This window comes from Pinus tabuliformis, chromosome 4_2 (genome assembly GCF_031772625.1).
Source record: "Pinus tabuliformis cultivar Carrire ecotype Pingquan chromosome 4_2, CPIR1, whole genome shotgun sequence".
Classification (NCBI taxonomy): Eukaryota; Viridiplantae; Streptophyta; class Pinopsida; order Pinales; family Pinaceae; genus Pinus; species Pinus tabuliformis.
This window is the reverse complement of record NC_142304.1, coordinates 716,295,422-716,313,574: the sequence shown is the minus strand read 5'-3', so window position 1 is coordinate 716,313,574 and position 18,153 is coordinate 716,295,422. Positions and strand designations below refer to the sequence as shown.

Here is an 18,153-nt window from a genome sequence, read left to right as displayed (position 1 = left end):
GTGCAGTTATGGACCCGCGCTGATCCAGTTTGGGCGAGTTTGTTCTAACAGCCGGCATTCCAGATGACTCCAGACCGGGTTGTTGGATTTGTAAATGTCGCCCTCCCTTCTCTGGCATGTCTGTTTCGTCATTTGAGCCACCTTCCTTGGAGATAAGCTCATCCTCCCACCATTCATGGAGACTCCTTCTCCTACTTAAGCCTCTACCATTGCCATGAGCAGCTAGTTTGGATAGTTTGGAATTGATAGTGCTTAGAGTGTTGCTGCTGTGTGAATTTGATAGGTAGTTGGTGTGACAAGTGTGGGATTGCTAGAGAGCTTAAGGAAGGTTGTGAAGTGTTTCTTTCTTGTGTAAACTTGTGTGAGAGAGAGTTTTTGTCTTGGGAGATCTACCTCCAAGGGTGAATGCTTAAGAGACTTGCTAGTTGGACCCTCTTGAGAAGGATTCGACGTCAGAACTTTGGTTGTACTCTTCTCTGTTATTTATTAATAATAGATGACTATCATTATGGTTCCACTCTCATTGTTCCATGTTTGATGTTGAGTTGTATCTTTTCTGACCGATATATAATTGCATCTACTAGATTTTATGCTTGTTTTCGTGTTGCTCTTTGCATGTGCAGGTATCCAATCACGGAGATCGTGGGGATCGTGACCGGCCAAAGCAAAGGAACGAAGGCGACATCTCTTCAACGAACACTAGCGTTGGAATCCAAGTAGGTTCTCACCATCTACTTTTTATTTGCAATTAAGAACTTGCGTGATAACATTGTGTGATTATTGCTAGACTCGGTCTGGGCTAGTAGGGATCGTCTCTATCCGCAGAGAGGATTTACCTCTACAACAATGTCTATTTAATAGTTATGAATTTGGGTATGGCCTCAGTGGTCACAGCAATTTGGAACAATTTATTTTCTTTAGACCTATGAATTAAAGCATATTTTTCTTTAAACCTATACAACTTCATTTGTTTTTTCTAACCTTGAGTGTCTTCGAAATGAGGCTTCCTTCCACGTAACAAAACTATTCAGTTGCAAGGAGGTTGTAAAACCTAGAAATGGAAATTACAAATGCACCACTAATGATAGGAATATTAAGGCATGGGATATCGAAAACACGAGTTATGGATGGAACTCATATTTATTATTTATTGAGTAATACATAAACTACCAATTGTTTATCGAGGGATGGGAATCATAAACAATAGAGATGGAAATCACAAGAAAATGCACCAGCAGCCTGCATGAATTTGTTTTTGTTAATTATCCAAATGCTTAATGCACCTGTTAGTTATCTAGGCATGGGAATCACAAATGCACTAGGTCTTAACTTAATCAAAATTATCATTCATTAGCTTGAATTAAGTCTCTTGTAACTCCATAATGTTTACCATCATCAAATGGAAAAAATTTCAACAAGTAATTGCAAAAAATCTAACGTATGCGTGATGAAACAGAGTGGCCTCAAGGGTTCTAAAGCCTCTAAGACCTTCACTCGCTTGATTTTAATGGATCTGAGCTATTTAAAACAATTTATAATGAATTAAAGTAGTTTGAATTATGTCCCTAACAAGAACATGAGAGTCCCGCCCAACTATAAATTCATATTTCTTTGAATGGCATTTTCTCACCTAAATCATTCTCAAGTTTCATTGCCCGGACTTGCTAACATAGCCATCGATTACAGGGATAAAAATAACCATAAAAGAGGCTTGTCAAGTCTTGCGGCGCATCCCTATGGGACTAGCATAAAAGCCCATAACTAAATTGTGTGGCCATCTAACTGATCTCTAAAGCTTACCATTTTCCAAGAGTACAACAACTCCTGACAAACAAAAAAAATTATACACAAATACCTAGCCATTTGACAAGAAAACTATAGGCACTAATACAAGTACATTTGTTCAACCGAGGTCCGCGATTTTAAGCATATTTGACTCTCTTTTATGTGTACTATTCTAGTTAAAAAAAATAATTTTTGGTAGGGGTAATTTAATGGCTTTTTTTATTCCTTAAATTTTGCACACTATGCTTTTATCTTTGACTTTGGGTATTTTATGAATGATGTATCAAATTTGTTTTTTAATTGGGATTATATATGAAATTGAAATATCACCACTTTTCATTCATATATAAATTAAAATACACTATAAATAGATTTTATTTAGTTTTTAGAAAATAATATTAATTAATAATATAATATAAACCATAGATTTTTTAATCCATTCATTTTAATTGAGTTTAAATGATTGTTTCTAACATTGGTTATTCTTTCATTTTAGTATTTTGTTAAAAATATATCAAACTAATGTTCATATATATAATTAATTTACATTATAAAAATAATTTATATAGAGAGAGAAATATATTAAATAATTATATATAGATATGTACAACTTAATGTATAATAAAAATTTATAAAACTAAAATATTACTTTTTATAATATCTATTTAAATTTAAATATGTAAATACATATAACATATGGCATATATGTACTACTAAATTCCTTATACAATTTTTGCAATTTAAAAAATTTTAGTTCCTTCGCTGCACTTTTGGAATAATTATTAATATTTAGTTAGTACGGAATTTAGAAATTTACGAATACTAAATGAATAAAAGTTTGTGTGTTACTGATAGCTATGCTTGTTTTTATCTTTCCAAGTTCGATTCCGGTGACGCGGGCAGAAGAAATTGGGGTTAAATCTTGATTTCTTGCAGTTAAAATGGTTTTTTAACTGCCTATTTGGATTCAGCACCCTCGAAAACCCCTGGGACGCTTTCATTGTGCAGAAACTAGCTATCAAACTTGCGATTCCAATAAATTCCTGCCGGATTTCGACCGGAAAAACCCGCCGGAAAAGCTTTCAAAAAGTCGCGTTATAGACAACTGCAATGGTTGGTGGTAATGGTTGGTGTCAATTAATATCTGTTCAAGATTAGCGTTCCAAATTGTAATCAGAGTTTCTGCCAAAGATGTACTGATCAGAAATATATTTATATGATTGATTGTGAATGAACTTGTCAAACATATCATAAACTGCCAAAACAATTTGTTACAGTGCCATCTCGTGATAGCAGAGTGAATACAAGTTGGGCTCGATTACAACCTACACTAAGAGGGGTATGAAGTTTGGTACAGAGCTGATGATGATCATGAGATGAGAGGACCTCCCTTGAGGTATTCAGTCAAGGCCAGCGCAACGAGGCCAATCATGGCAAAACGCCCATTCAACATCTCTGCCCCAGAAGACATTATTTCCTGTGATTTGCTCTCTTTGGACACTCCCTTGAACATGGGTATCAACGAAGCAAGCGTGAAGAGAACCGCGCTTCCAATAAACAGTGGAACTCCTCCGCTGGCCAGTTGGGCGGCGAGGTCCTTCCCGCTCGCTATCTCCACCCCGACAGCTGAGACGAATCCGAGCATGGCGAGTCTCCCATTTATGGTTTCTGGGGCTGGCCCACTGAAAGCAAACACGTCCTTAAAGTTTGTGCTCACCTGCATTATTATTTCTATCAATTCAATTCAGTTCAGTGCAGTGCATGTTAATGTAAAAATTGGCGCTTGCATAATCGCTTACCGTCTCAGGAGGGGTAGAAGGTGATCGCCTTGACTCCGGCTGTGGATCCACATGACCCAAATTAAGTTATATATAGAATAACATAAAACCTTATAGAATAACATAAAACCTTCTATTCGTGGATACGGAAACAGCGACAGAATTACTAACCCCGCTTGCCATGCATTTTACTCGAAGCTGCCTACTGGTTGTTGACCTTTCTGCTGGCCTCCGTTGCAGGAGCGATGCTCCATTCATCGCCATTACTGATGCATTTACAGCGGCCATGATCGCAATATAATAATGAACACTATGTATGAGAATGAATCTAATTTATATGGACTTTGAGAACAAGAAGATAATGAACATATGAAATAACTAAAGAAGAATAGCCACTATTGATCTGTTATGAGACTCCAGGGCTGGTTATTGTGTTATATATAAGGATGTGGAGGCCATATGGAAAAATCTACCATCATTCATTGAACGGTAAACGCTTAGCCAAGTCGAGGTTTCTCTTCCTCAGACTATGTTTCCACGTGGTTGGATAAAAATTGAGACGTAGATCCTCGAACAACCGGCGCACCGCACTTGAAATAGTAGAGGGCATCACCATCACCATATATTATTCAACCTGTAGTAAGTCTCAACTTCGTGCTAGAATTTAGGAGTTCGTGTAAATCACGTTTTGAACCATTTCTATCCTCGTCTGTACTTTTTTTCGTGTAAATCACGTTTTGAACCATTTCTATCCTCGTCTGTCCTTTTTTTTCGTGTAAATCACGTTTTGAACCATTTCTATCCTCGTCTGTCCAGCCATCTATAGAGTATTTAATGCCAAAATATATGCACGCAACTTAACGCGATAACACGGGAGGGCAATTTCGGTATTAAATAATATTTGGGCGCTCCCGTGTTATCGGGCTAAGTTGCGTGCATATATTTCGGCATTAAATACTCTATAGATGGCTGGTTAGGCGTTGCCTTATTGTAACAAGTGGGAGTAGGTTTTGAATGTCCATAGGGAGTGGGCATTTTAATTAGTTAATAAAGGTTTTAAAAACATTAAGGATTTTCCATAATTAGATTAATTAGTTAGTTTAAAGAATTTTACTTATGGTTTATAAATGCAAATAAATGCAGTTTATTATCCAAATAAATGTAGTTTATTATCCAATTTTTCACATATTTGAATATTTTTTTAAAATTTTACAAAGTTTATGTAATAATAAGTTTATATATGAGCATTATGAATCTTATTTCTTTCTCACTTATTTTGTTGTGTATTATGGAGAAGGGTACGATGGAGGAATTGGCCTAATGAGTGATGTATGTAGGTTTATTTGGCTTGGAATTAAGATGGGAATTGGCCTAATGAGTGATGTATGTAGGTTTATTTGGCTTGGAATTAAGATGAAAATTGCAGTATTTACCTTCTTCTAGATGCAAGCTCCTTGTCCAATAGCAATGGACACAAGTGTGCAATTATTTGGCTAGAGTTGGACTATTTCTATGTTATCCATCTTTGTAATAATTTTCTAAATAAAGATATTTGATAATTTTAAATAATATTTTCCTCTCTAAAATGCAATAAAATATTCCTAACGGTTAGATCTTGATTTATTCCAACATTTTTTATTATTATCTTAAATCTAGATCTATCATAATATTTTGTTATAAATAATATGGTTTTCTCCTCATTCTTCACCATGACTATTCTCATCTTCTTAGTTATCGCCTTGTGAGATTTGAGCTCCCATCTTTAGTTCAGGTCATCACCGTTTCTTCTTACCCATTACATACGCTTTGAGAGACAATGAGTTAAATCGATAGCTGAAGCATAGGGTACAAAGGACTCATCCGAAAGAGGGGGATCTCTAGATCCAAGTCTATACATTCTCTTCACATGTATAAACATTTATTTTTCAATAATAGAATCAAAGTTCTGCTATTTCCATTGGATTCTCAATATATCATTTTATGGTACATGTTCATTTATATTTGGATATTATTTGTTGTAGGGTTTTGATATTTTATTTTTCAGATCTAAAGAGAAATGAAAACCATTCATTTTTGTTGTTATGGTTATATGTCACGATTAACATAAGTGAAGGATTTTGGTGCAACTTCCAAGAAACTTCATACTAACAAATGACAATTCGAGTAGCTTAAAAATCTATAACCCTAGTGAATGTTGTTTCGACATTTTTTTAGCAATTTTCAGGATTTTTTATTTCTCTCAATTTTCACTTCTTTTTTTGGAGTTTTACTCTTTGATTGAAGAATATTTGTTCTGTTGGGTTTCCTTGTCTTTTTTGTAGGTCACATGTACAATTCGTGCAAGAGATGACACTGTTTGCAATAAATTTACGAAGAAATTCCTTTGGGGATGGAGCACAATTTTTTTGACAAAATATTGCACCCATACAGACGTTTTGAGCCATTTTATGCTTGAGGACATATTAAACATGTCAAAACTTGTGCCCCCTATTTCTACAATTTTTTTTCATAATTTTGGCAACAGTTATGCACATGTGTCAGGAAGGGTTTCTTCTTGTTCCCTTTCACCCCTAGGCCTAGAGTCTCTTAGTATGTTTTCTCATTTCGAGGAAGGGAAAATCCCCTTAGGGTTTAGAGTACACCTCTACCATTTTGGAGACAATTTGTTCAGTTGAGGAATCTAGTGCACAGAACATTTAGCCATTGTTTTCCAACATTGTTGCCATCATTTTGTTGTCATTTTTAGGTAATTTTTAGAATGATTTGTTTCCTTTTGAGACATGTGTTGAATTTATTCTTTAGGATTGCCACGAGCATCCTTCTTTTCACAATTTGATTTATGTTGTTTTCCAATACTTTCCCTTATGTTTTTTCTTGGATATTTTTGCATCATTTTAGCAGATCTAGCCTTAGATCCTAGCCCCTTATGCATTAAATCTTTTGGTATTTTCGTTTCTTTGGGTTTCTTGTATTGTCCTCATTTGTTCTTGTCGTTTCATAGATTTTTGCGTGGGGAATTGCGTGCTTCCGTTTGTTGTTATTTTACTATTCATTTTTACTATTATTTATAGTTTATGCACTTTATTTCTCAGTAGCATTGCCATCATAGAACATGATTTAATAAACACATCCACATAGACATTATTCACACACTCACACCCTAATAAAACTAGCGCTTGGTTACAACCACTAAGGAAAGACTTGAAACAGTCCACACTAATTATAACTTAACTCACATAGATTAAGCCCAATTGGGCAATAGGGAAAAACAATCTTGTAATTAGATTTAGGGTCACTGGGATAGGATTCCACAAACCCCCATCGATCACTTACATTGAGAAATAGTAATTTGTCCTTGTAGGGAGCTTGAAAAGATCCACAATCTCGAGGTCAAAACCAGAGCGTGCCAAAAAACTGATTTAGAGGGGGTTAGGCTTAGGTCTCAGTTGTGAAAATCTCCACAACGCTCCCCGACTAGTTGGTCTAGGGCTCTGCATTGCTGACTGACTACCAAGAAGAAAAAAATTATGTTGGAAATGTATTGAGATTGAGGGGGGATGAATCAGTAGTGATGGCCTTTATATCAATTTTAAAATTGTTACCACAATATCAAATAACCATGCCCATTCACAATATTTCCGTAACTAAATATGAAAGAAACAATAAACTCAAACATAATAACCATGAGAAACATCAACACAAGCATGCACACATAAGAACACAAGTATTTATGTTCAAAACCCTTTCGAGAGAACACCACCCTACTTTTGTTGCACTGCTCAATTATTTTATTAATCTGTTGAACAAATTGTACATGGATTAGCTTACACTCATAAGCTAGAAGAATCAGCTTGCTTCAAATTATGATGGCATCCATCAGACCGGAAAATTGTTTCCTCTCATGGATATATCGAAATATATCTGCTCGAAGCTCCCACGACCAACGATCCTCTCCCAACTACCATTGGACTATCCAACTCCAACTGGATGGAGAAATATCTTCCTTTTACTGAATATGCCAAATCAATGTCTACTCTAAGCCTCCACGCCTTCACTTCCTCCATGCAAACCACATTTCATAAATGTTTTATAATGGGTTCTCAATCAGCTCAACATGAGAAACCCACAAACACCATCATCCTATACATCAAATCTAAATTTAAAAAAAAAAAAAAAATCCCTTAAGAGGGTTATTTCTTATCTTCTAGTCACAACAATCTCTGCTCTCTAACACACCACAAGCTACCAATTTTAGGCCACAATCAAAACATAAAATATAAATCTTCTTCTAAACTCTATCTCTAATTTCTGCACATAATACATTGATAAAAAAATGCCAAACAATGTGAGTTGTTGCTACAATATATACTCATTCTCGAGACCCTCGGAATGGAATACTCTAACGTTCTCAAGAAAACCAACCAATTAGTACCTTCCTCTATTTATCACTTTCCTATGTTGAGTAACTTTGTAAATTGTACATGTTATGGATCACTTAACCATTTTTGCACACGCTTAAGATTTGGTTAAGATAGGATTTTTTACTAAATCAACCACTAACACCACTATCCATTTGATATTTTCAACTTTGATCAACTTCTAGCAAACCCGCGAACTTTTCCTACCATATGTTGAAAAATTCTGATCAAGAACATCCGACAACGCCAAAATTAGCTTAACAGCATGAGGAATGTACAGAAAAACTCCTGAAAAAACTATGTTACATTTGAAACACAGGTTAAATTCGAATATATCTCCCCAGTCTCTCCCATAGGACTGCCTACCAATGACTGGAGCTTTTCAATCATCCCGTGACTCATCATCCATGCAACTGGGGTAGAGGATGAAGGGAAACATCTTTCCTTAACTCATAAATTTCTCAAACTTCTTCCAAAGCTTCACAAGCCTCTACATGACCTCCAGAAGTCACTTCCGCCTCTACAACACTTCATCAAATCACTTCCACATCACTATAACCATCGTAAGTCAAACAAGGTTGACTTGGATGCCAACCAACAACAATACTAGCACCCGGGCCATCAAAATTCTCCACAAACACTCTACCTTCAATATGCATCTTGTTGGGTTGTTGGGTCCTGACACAGGTTGGGAGTTTAATTAGACAAACAAATCCATGTACTACTGGCCCTTTCAGCAACAGTCCGTGCAGCGCAGACTGAGGTCTCACCCGAAGCAGTATGGGGGGATGTTGGAACCAGGTTTCCGCACCCTTGAGATGTCTGAGGGGTTTGATTTAGTCCAACTGTGAATACCTTCACGCATGTTATTTCGCGTAATTCCTAGACCCATATGGCCTTCACAACCTATTATCTTTGCCTTCGCGTAGCCCTAACCAGGGACTGTGGGGCTTTCACACTGTTGGAGCAGTGATCTGCACTATTTCCCCAAGTCACGCCATGGATCTTACTTATCTCCTTATAACAGTTAGTTATCTTCAAGTAAATAGATACCTTATATTACATTCACTTACTCAGCATATTCATATAAGTTCGCGGAGTAAATAACCAGTAAACATGCAATTCATACCCAATATACTTTAATGCATAAAACAGGAAAATATAAACAAAAATATGGTAAAACTTCTCTTTATTAATGTTTCAAATGGTTATAGACTCAACCTACCCTATGCACCTAGCTGCAGGGGTCTGCGCACTCAACTGCATACTACTAGGCCTATGCGCACTAAGCTGCAGAGCCTTCTCCTACTCTATGACCCAAAGACACAACTCTACACTTCAGATATTTTTCTATCCTTATATTCCATTGTCATCAATCCATTTATACAATCCCATGGTTTGCCGACCATGGGTAGTTCTCTTAATCTGACACTACATTTACAAAAGTAATGGTGGACAACTCTATGACTCTATACAACATCGCACCCTACACTCGCATTTCGTTGTCTTTATAATGGTATTTAAGCCCTAAGACTTGCCATGTGGGGGATTCCACGCGCAACAGGCCTCCAGAACAAACATCATGACTCACCCTCGAGTCACTCTATCGATGCGGAGATCTTTTCGCAGAGACCTCCCAACTCTGCTCAAATTGCTGCAAGGTCGACAGTGCACTGAGCGGTTGCTTGTTGAATCTCATGTACTCATTGTTCCAAGACCGCGTTGTCGGAACTACTCCCTTGCATCTGTTCCTATCTCCTCGACAGCTGAGACGAATCCGAGCACGGCGAGTCTCCCATTTATGGTTTCTAGGGCTGGCCCACTGTAAGCACGTCCTTAAAGTTTGTGCTCACCTGCATTATTATTTATGTCAATTCAATTTAGTTCAGTGCAGTGCATGTTAATGTAAAAATTGGCGCTTGCATAAACGGTAAACGCTTAGCCAAGTCGAGGTTTCTCTTCCACGGACTATGTTTCCATGTGGTTGGATAAACATTAAGACATAGATCCTCGAACAACCGGCGCACCGCACTTGTATAAATTGGAACTTTTCCAACTAATGAAATAATAGATTTTTAGATTTTTAATAATGAAATAGTAGAGGGCATCACCTCACCATAGATTATTCAACCTGTAGTAAGTCTCAACTTCGTGCTAGAATTTAGGAGTTCGTGTAAATCACATTTTGAACCATTTCTATCCTCGTCTATCATTTTTTTTTATAAAGGGTTATTGTAACAGGTGGGAGTAGGTTTTGAATGTCCATAGGGAGTGGGCATTTTAATTAGTTAATAAAGGTTTAAAAGACATAAGGATTTTCCATAAGTAGATTAATTAGTTAGTTTAAAGAATTTTACTTATGGTTTATAAATGCAAATAAATGCAGTTTACTATCCAGCTTTTCCCACATTTGAATATTATGTAATAATAAGTGTATACATGAGCATTATAAATCTTATTTCTTTCTCACTTATTTTGTTGTGTACTATGGAGAAGGGTACGATGGAAGAATTGGCCCAATGGGTGATGTATGTAGGTTTATTTGGCTTGGAATTAAGATGAAAATTGCAGTATTTACCTTCTTCTAGATGCAAGCTCCTTGTCCAATAGCAATGGATGCAAGTGTGCAATTATTTGGCTAGAGTTGGACTATGTCTATGTTATCCATCTTTGTAGTAATTTTCTAAATAAAGATATTTGATCATTTTAAATAATATTTCCCTCTCTAAAATGCAATAAAATATTCCTAACGGTTAGATCTTGATTTATTCCAACATTTTTTATTATTATCTTAAATCTAGATCTATCATAATATTTTGTTATAAATAGTATAGTTTTCTCCTCATTCTTCATCATGACTATTCTCATCGTCCTGATTATTGCCTTGTGAGATTTGAGCTCCCATCTTTAGTTCAGGCCATCACCGTTTCTTCTTACCCATTACATACACTTTGAGAGACAATGAGTTGAATCAATAGTTGAAGCATAGGGTACAAAGGACTCATCCCAAAGAGGGGGATCTCTAGATCCAAGTCTATACATTCTCTTCACATGTATAAACATTTATTTTTCAATAATAGAATCAAAGTTTTGCTATTTCCATTGGATTCTCAATATATCATTTTCTGGTACATGTTCATTTATATTTGTATATTATTTGTTGTAGGGTTTTGATATTTTATTTTTTAGATATAAAGAGAAATGAAAACCATTCCATTTTGTTGTTAGGGTTATATGTCACGATTAACATAAGTGAAGGATTTTGGTGCAACTTCCAAGAAACTTCATACTAACAAATGGCAACTAGAGTAGCTTAAAAATTTAGAACTCTAGTGACTGTTGTTTCGAATTTTTTTTAGCAATTTTCAGGATTTTTTCTTTCTCTCAATTTTCACTTCTTTTTTTTGGATTTTTACTCTTTGATTGAAGAATATTTGTTCTGTAGAAATTTGAATAATATAACACTTATTCACAAAGATTATCTTGATTATACACTATTTGCACAATGCATGCATAATACATAACCTCCTCTACCATTGATCATCAATTTGCGGAATTAAAAAAAAAACAATCGCATGCGCACATTAAAACATCAATCACACATATCAACACAGTATGTAATGGGGAAAGCATACAGCTGAAAACCCCCAACTATCTGTACATTATAATGATAGAGAACATGTAACAATACATAGTACAATACTCCTCACAAGCACTCAGTACTATCTCCACATGCTACACACAAACTAGCTCAGATCTGAACAAGTTACGGGTTCAAATCTCCTCCACTATTTTGCCTACCTCTACTGCGCAATCCAGGTTGAGAATAGATCAGATCCAAGTTCGAATTCCGTTGGCTTGCACTGTTCATAACGTGGTTTAGTTTCTTTATTTCTTCAACAATTGTTTTGTCTAATTCCATCTCAATTTTGGACTTATCAAGGTTTGTTCTCAGAGCTAATCTTTGCTTCTAAACTATGGCAGCTATTTCCCAATCAATGATTAATCCATTCAAAACCTCTTCTTCCCTTTTTTCATCATCAAGCTTGAGTTTTAGAGACAAAATTTCCTGTTTATATATTTTTATAATCATTTTCTCCCGTTTCTTGGTCAATTATTGTCTCGAGAGGTTACTCTCATCTTCTAGCTTCTTACAATTATTTTTCTTTTCTTCTAATTGTTGTGCCAGATTGTCTTCACTCTTAATAGCTTCCTCAAACTTTTTACTTTGGTAAACAAACTCTTCAAACCTTCTTCATCTCACAACAACTTCTCTTTTATTTTCTTTTTCTTCCTTCAGGTCATCTTTAATTCATCAAGGGCGTTGATGAGCTCCCCTTCAAGATCTACTACACTTTCATCTTCTTCTTCCTTGAGGTTTGATTCGTTCTTATATTTAGATTTAGATTCTAATGCCATGAGTAAGAATTCATCAACCTCATCTTTTGGAGACTCTTGCCTATTTCCTTCTAATGCAAAACTATCCTCTTTGGAGTAAAGACCATTTTTTCTTGAAAGGATTCTTCATATGATATTCTTGAGCTTTATCTCTGGGATTCTGATCCTTTTCCTCTCTTGTCTTATCTCAATAAGGAAACTTGGAGGAAAATTTCCCAAACCTTCCACATTAAAAGAATTGGAAGGGTAGATTTCCCTTATACTTTCCTAAACCATGTTTTAGCTTTCTAGCAAACTAAGCCAACTCTTGATCAAATTCATAGTTGGAACATTCTTGGTGATATTTGTGTTCCTTATTCTTCATTGAGGGTTTAAATTCTACCTCCTTTTGCTCAAACTTCTCTTTTTCTATTCTCATCTGATAGGAAGTGAGAATTCCATGTAGCGCCTTCATTAAAAGAGACTTTAAGTTTGATATCTCTTATGTAGATGAGATCTTATAATTGAATCTCATAGGAAGAGATATCAATACATTCTAGAAAACTACTTCATTCATGAGTTCTTCTCCAAATCCTCTAATCATATTTTCTACCTCATTAATCTAAGAAAATATTCTGGTACATTTTCTTCTTTATTCATTCTTAAGCTCTCAAACCTCATTCTAATCGCTTGAAGTTTGGCTTGCTTAACTTTCTCATCTCCTTTATAACTATTCTAGAGCTTGTAGCATACTTCCTTAGTTGACTTACATTGAATTACTTTTACAAGGTCATATTGATTAAGGCCAAAGAGAATTGCACTCTTTCCCTTTTCATTGTTCCCATAAACATTTTTATCATTTTCATTTGTAGGAGGGGTTTCTCAGACAATATAATCAACTAATACAAAACTCCAAACATCTACACCTAGGGACATGCAATAGGCTTCCATACTGACTTTCCAAAATACATAATTTGTACCATCAAGTACTGGTATCTTACTTGAATAAGCATCCTGACTTTCTGGTTTAGCCATGATGCCCTATCAGTTTACCTTTTAGTGGTAAAGTTATTCCTAAAGGAACCTGTATCTGATACCAATTTTTGGGATCATGATTTATGTTACACTAGAACTCACAGGTGTTAGTAAACAGACATATTTCTAGAGCTAATAGATCCTCAAGTGATGGTTAAGGACATGTCATGAAACACACAGGCATCATTGCCAAGTACAGTAAGGGGAACTATAATTTTACCATGATTGTTCACAATTATTTTGCAGTATCATTTATTTCCTAAAAATCCCCTTAAAATCGAAGTGTTTTAGGATGGGGATAATCATGGATATTCAAACCTAGGAGCCCAAAAGGCACCTTTGGAATGCTTCATAAAAAATTGGTCATCTCGAAAGAGTTTCAATGAATTATCAACATTCTCTATGTGTAGTTCCAACGCTTTATTGTAGACCATAATATCGTCAAAGAAGACTAGCAAAACTTGCATAGAAAGGCTTTGAATTTTTTTTCATGAGGCTCTAGAAGGTTGACGAAGTTTAATAAATATTGAAAGTAATCACAAAAAACTCATATTGACCTTCATATGTTTATTATTGAAAAACTTCTCTCCATGCTTTTCATCTAGAAGATCATTAATAATTAGGACACTTGCACTAGGTTCCTTCCTTCTTTAATATCAAGACTACTACTCATGAGTAAGGGCTTGTAGTAGGTTGTATGACCTCCACCTTCAATAGTTCTTGAGTGATATTTTTTCTTATATCAATTTGTGCAAAAGGGTGTTAACAAGAACGTACATTTTGTGGTTGAATTCCTAGGATCAAGGGAATGTTATGTTAGTGCTTTCTTTAAGAATGGATAAACTTAGTCTTTGGTGTTTGAAAGACTTGATGATTTTTTTGAAGGAACAATTGAAAATTTAAGAGTATTTCTTATGTCAAATTATGGATTATCCATAACTTATATGGAATTAAATTGGCAAATAATTCTAGAGTGGCCTTTATTTAATAATTTTTCCATACTATGGGAATTGACTATTTCAAGGGACCTTACCAAAATCCATTGAAGGGTGTATACATGTCCCCCTTTAGAGAAATCTATATAGATTTCTTTCAAATACGTTATGAGTGATCCCAATGTGCATAGACACTCTACCCCCAATATTATATCATAGCCACCCATATCAATGGAAAATAAATGGGATTTGAGTTGATAGTCTCTGATATAGAGTTTGACATTTTCACATTTTCTCCCACAGTTCTTTATACCTCAATTAGGGATCATGATTTAAAATTTGTGTCTAGGCATTAAAAACAATGGGTTTATTCTACCACTCTCTTATGAATGAAAATATGAGTACCACCATTATGAATGAGGACTACAACATTATGGAACTTGATGTGGTCTATGAAGTTAAAATGCTTGATAATGCACACATAGAGATTAGGGTTTCCTCATGGAGAAGTGGAGGTTCAATATGTGCCTAAGCTTGAGTGCTGGTGTATACAACTTATAATGACGATGTCTATTTAATAGTTATGAATTTGGGTATGGCCTCAGTGGTCATAGCAATTTGGAACAATTTATTTTCTTTAGACCTATGAATTAAAGCATATTTTTCATTAAACCTATACAACTTCATTTTTTTTCTCTAACCGTGAGTGTCTTCGAAATTAGGCTTCCTTCCACATAACAAAACTATTCAGATGCAAGGAGGTTGTAGAACCTAGAAATGGAAATTACAAATGCACCACTAATGATAGGAATATTAAGGCATGGGATATCGAAAACACGAGTTATGGATGGAACTCATATTTATTATTTATTGAGGGAGTAATACATAAACTACCAATTGTTTATCGAGGGATGGGAATCATAAACAATAGAGATGGAAATCACAAGAAAATGCACCAGCAGCCTGCATGAATTTGTTTTTGTTAATTATCCAAATGCTTAATGCACCTGTTAGTTATCTAGGCATGGGAATCACAAATGCACTAGGTCTTAACTTAATCCAAAATTATCATTCATTAGCTTGAATTAAGTCTCTTGTAACTCCATAATGTTTACCATCATCAAATGGAAAAAATTTCAACAAGTAATTGCAAAAAATCTAACGTATGGGTGATGATACAGAGTGGCCTCAAGGGTTCTAAAGCCTCTAAGACCTTCACTCGCTTGATTTTAATGGATCTGAGCTATTTACAACAATTTATAATGAATTAAAGTAGTTTGAATTATGTCCCTAACAAGAACATGAGAGTCCCGCCCAACTATAAATTCATATTTACTTTGAATGGCATTTTCTCACCTAAATCATTCTCAAGTTTCAATGCCCGGACTTGCTAACATAGCCATCGATTACAGGGATAAAAATAACCATAAAAGAGGCTTATCAAGTCTTGCAGCGCATCCCTATGGGACTAGCATAAAAGCCCATAACTAAATTGTGTGGCCATCTAACTGATCTGTAAAGCTTACCATTTTCCAAGAGTACAACAACTCCTGACAAACAAAAAAAATTATACACAAATACCTAGCCATTTGACAAGAAAACTACAGGCACTAATACAAGTACATTTGTTCAACCGAGGTCCGCGATTTTAAGCATATTTGACTCTCTTTTATGTGTACTATTCTAGTTAAAAAAAATAATTTTTTGTAGGGGTAATTTAATGGCTTTTTTTATTCCTTAAATTTTGCACACTATGCTTTATCTTTTACTTTGGTATTTTATGAATGATGTATCAAATTTGTTTTTTAATTGGGATTATATATGAAATTGAAATATCACCACTTTTCATTCATATATAAATTAAAATACACTATAAATAGATTTATTTCGTTTTTAGAAAATAATATTAATTAATAATATAATAATAAACCATAGATTTTTTAATCCATTCATTTTAATTGAGTTTTAAATGATTGTTTCTAACATAATTATTCTATATTTTAGTATTTTGTTAAAAATATATCAAACTAATGTTTATATATATATAAATAATATAATATATATAATTAATTAATTTAAATTATAGAAATAAATTATATATAGAGAAATATATTAAATAATTATATATAAATATGTACAACTTAATGTATAATAAAAATTTATAAAACTAAAATATTATTTTTTATAATATCTATTAAATTTAAATATGTAAATAGATATAACATTATGCCATATGGTACTAATAAATTCCTTATACAATTTTTGCAATTTAAAAAATTTTAGTTCTTTGGCTGCACTTTTGGAATAATTATTAAATATTTAGTTTATTACGGAATTTAGAAATTTAACGAGTACCAATGAATATTTAGTTATTTTGTTTGTGTTACTGATCGCTATGCTTGTTTTTATCCTTCCAAGTTAGATCAACTGTTAGGAACCGGTCATGGGTGGTGTCAATTAATATCTGTTCAAGATTAGCGTGCAAATTGTAATCAGAGTTTCTGCCAAAGATGTACTGATCAGAAATATATTTATATGATGATTGTGAATGAACTTGTCAAATATATCATAAACTGCCAAAACAATTTGTTACAGTGCCATCTCGTGATAGCAGAGTGAATACAAGTTGGCCTCGATTACAACCTACACTAAGAGGGGTATGAAGTTTGGTACAGAGCTGATGATGATCATGAGATGAGAGGACCTCCCTTGAGGTATTCAGTCAAGGCCACGCAACGAGGCCAATCATGGCAAAACGCCCATTCAACATCTCTGCCCCAAAGACATTATTTCCTGTGATTTGCTCTCTTTGGACACTCCCTTGAACATGGGTATCACAGAAGCAAGCGTGAAGAGACCGCGCTTCCAATAAACAGTGGAACTCCTCCGCTGGGCCAGTTGGGCGGCGAGGTCTTTCCCGCTCGCTATCTCCACCCGACAGCTGAGACGAATCCGAGCATGGCGAGTCTCCCATTTATGGTTTCTGGAGCTGGCCCACTGAAAGCAAACACGTCCTTAAAGTTTGTGCTCAACTGCATTATTATTTGTGTCAATTTCATTCAGTTTCAGTGCAGTGCAGTGCATGTTAATGTAAAAACTGGCGCTGCATAATCGCTTACCGTCTCAGGAGGGGTAGAAGGTGATCGCCTTGACTCCGGCTGTGGATCCACATGACCCAAATTAAGTTATATATAGAATAACATAAAACCTTATAGAATAACATAAAACCTTCTATTCGTGGATACGGAAACAGCGACAGAATTACTAACCCCCCCTGCCATGCATTTTACTCGAAGCTGCCTGCTGTTTGTTGACCTTTCCGCTGGCCTCCGTTGCAGGCGAAGCTCCATTCATCGCCATTACTGATGCATTTACAGCGGCCATGATCGCAATATAATAATGAACACTATGTATGAGAACGAATCTAATTTATATGGACTTTGAGAACAAGAAGATAATGAACATATGAAATAACTAAAGAAGAATACCACTATTGATCTGTTATGAGACTCCAGGGCTGTTATTGTGTTATATATAAGGATGTGGAGGCCATACGGAAAAATCTACCGTCATTCATTGAACAGTAAACGCTTAGCCAAGTCGAGGTTTCTCTTCCTCGGACTATGTTTCCACGTGGTTGGATAAAAAATTGAGACGTAGATCCTCGAACAACCGCGCACTCGCACTTGAACTAGTAGAGGGCATCACCATCACCATAAGATTTTCAACCTGTAGTAAGTCCAACTTCGTGCTAGATTTAGGAGTTCGAGTAAATCACGTTTTGAACCATTTCTATCCTCGTCTGTCCTTTTTTTCGTGTAAATC

At 35.2% G+C, this 18,153-nt stretch overlaps 1 protein-coding gene across 1 annotated transcript; it reads right to left on the bottom strand.

Moving 5' to 3' along the window:
* Nucleotides 1-3,065: 3,065 nt before the first annotated feature.
* LOC149171545 (early light-induced protein 1, chloroplastic-like) lies at nucleotides 3,066-3,953 on the bottom strand. Its single transcript, XM_089427495.1, has 3 exons — nucleotides 3,735-3,953; nucleotides 3,694-3,696; nucleotides 3,066-3,502 (listed from the first exon to the last, which is right to left on the bottom strand). Exons 1-3 carry the CDS (start codon nucleotides 3,849-3,851, stop codon nucleotides 3,155-3,157), a joined length of 468 nt encoding a protein of 155 aa, XP_089283621.1. The 5' UTR covers nucleotides 3,852-3,953; the 3' UTR covers nucleotides 3,066-3,154.
* Between the last annotated feature and the right edge of the window lie 14,200 nt (nucleotides 3,954-18,153).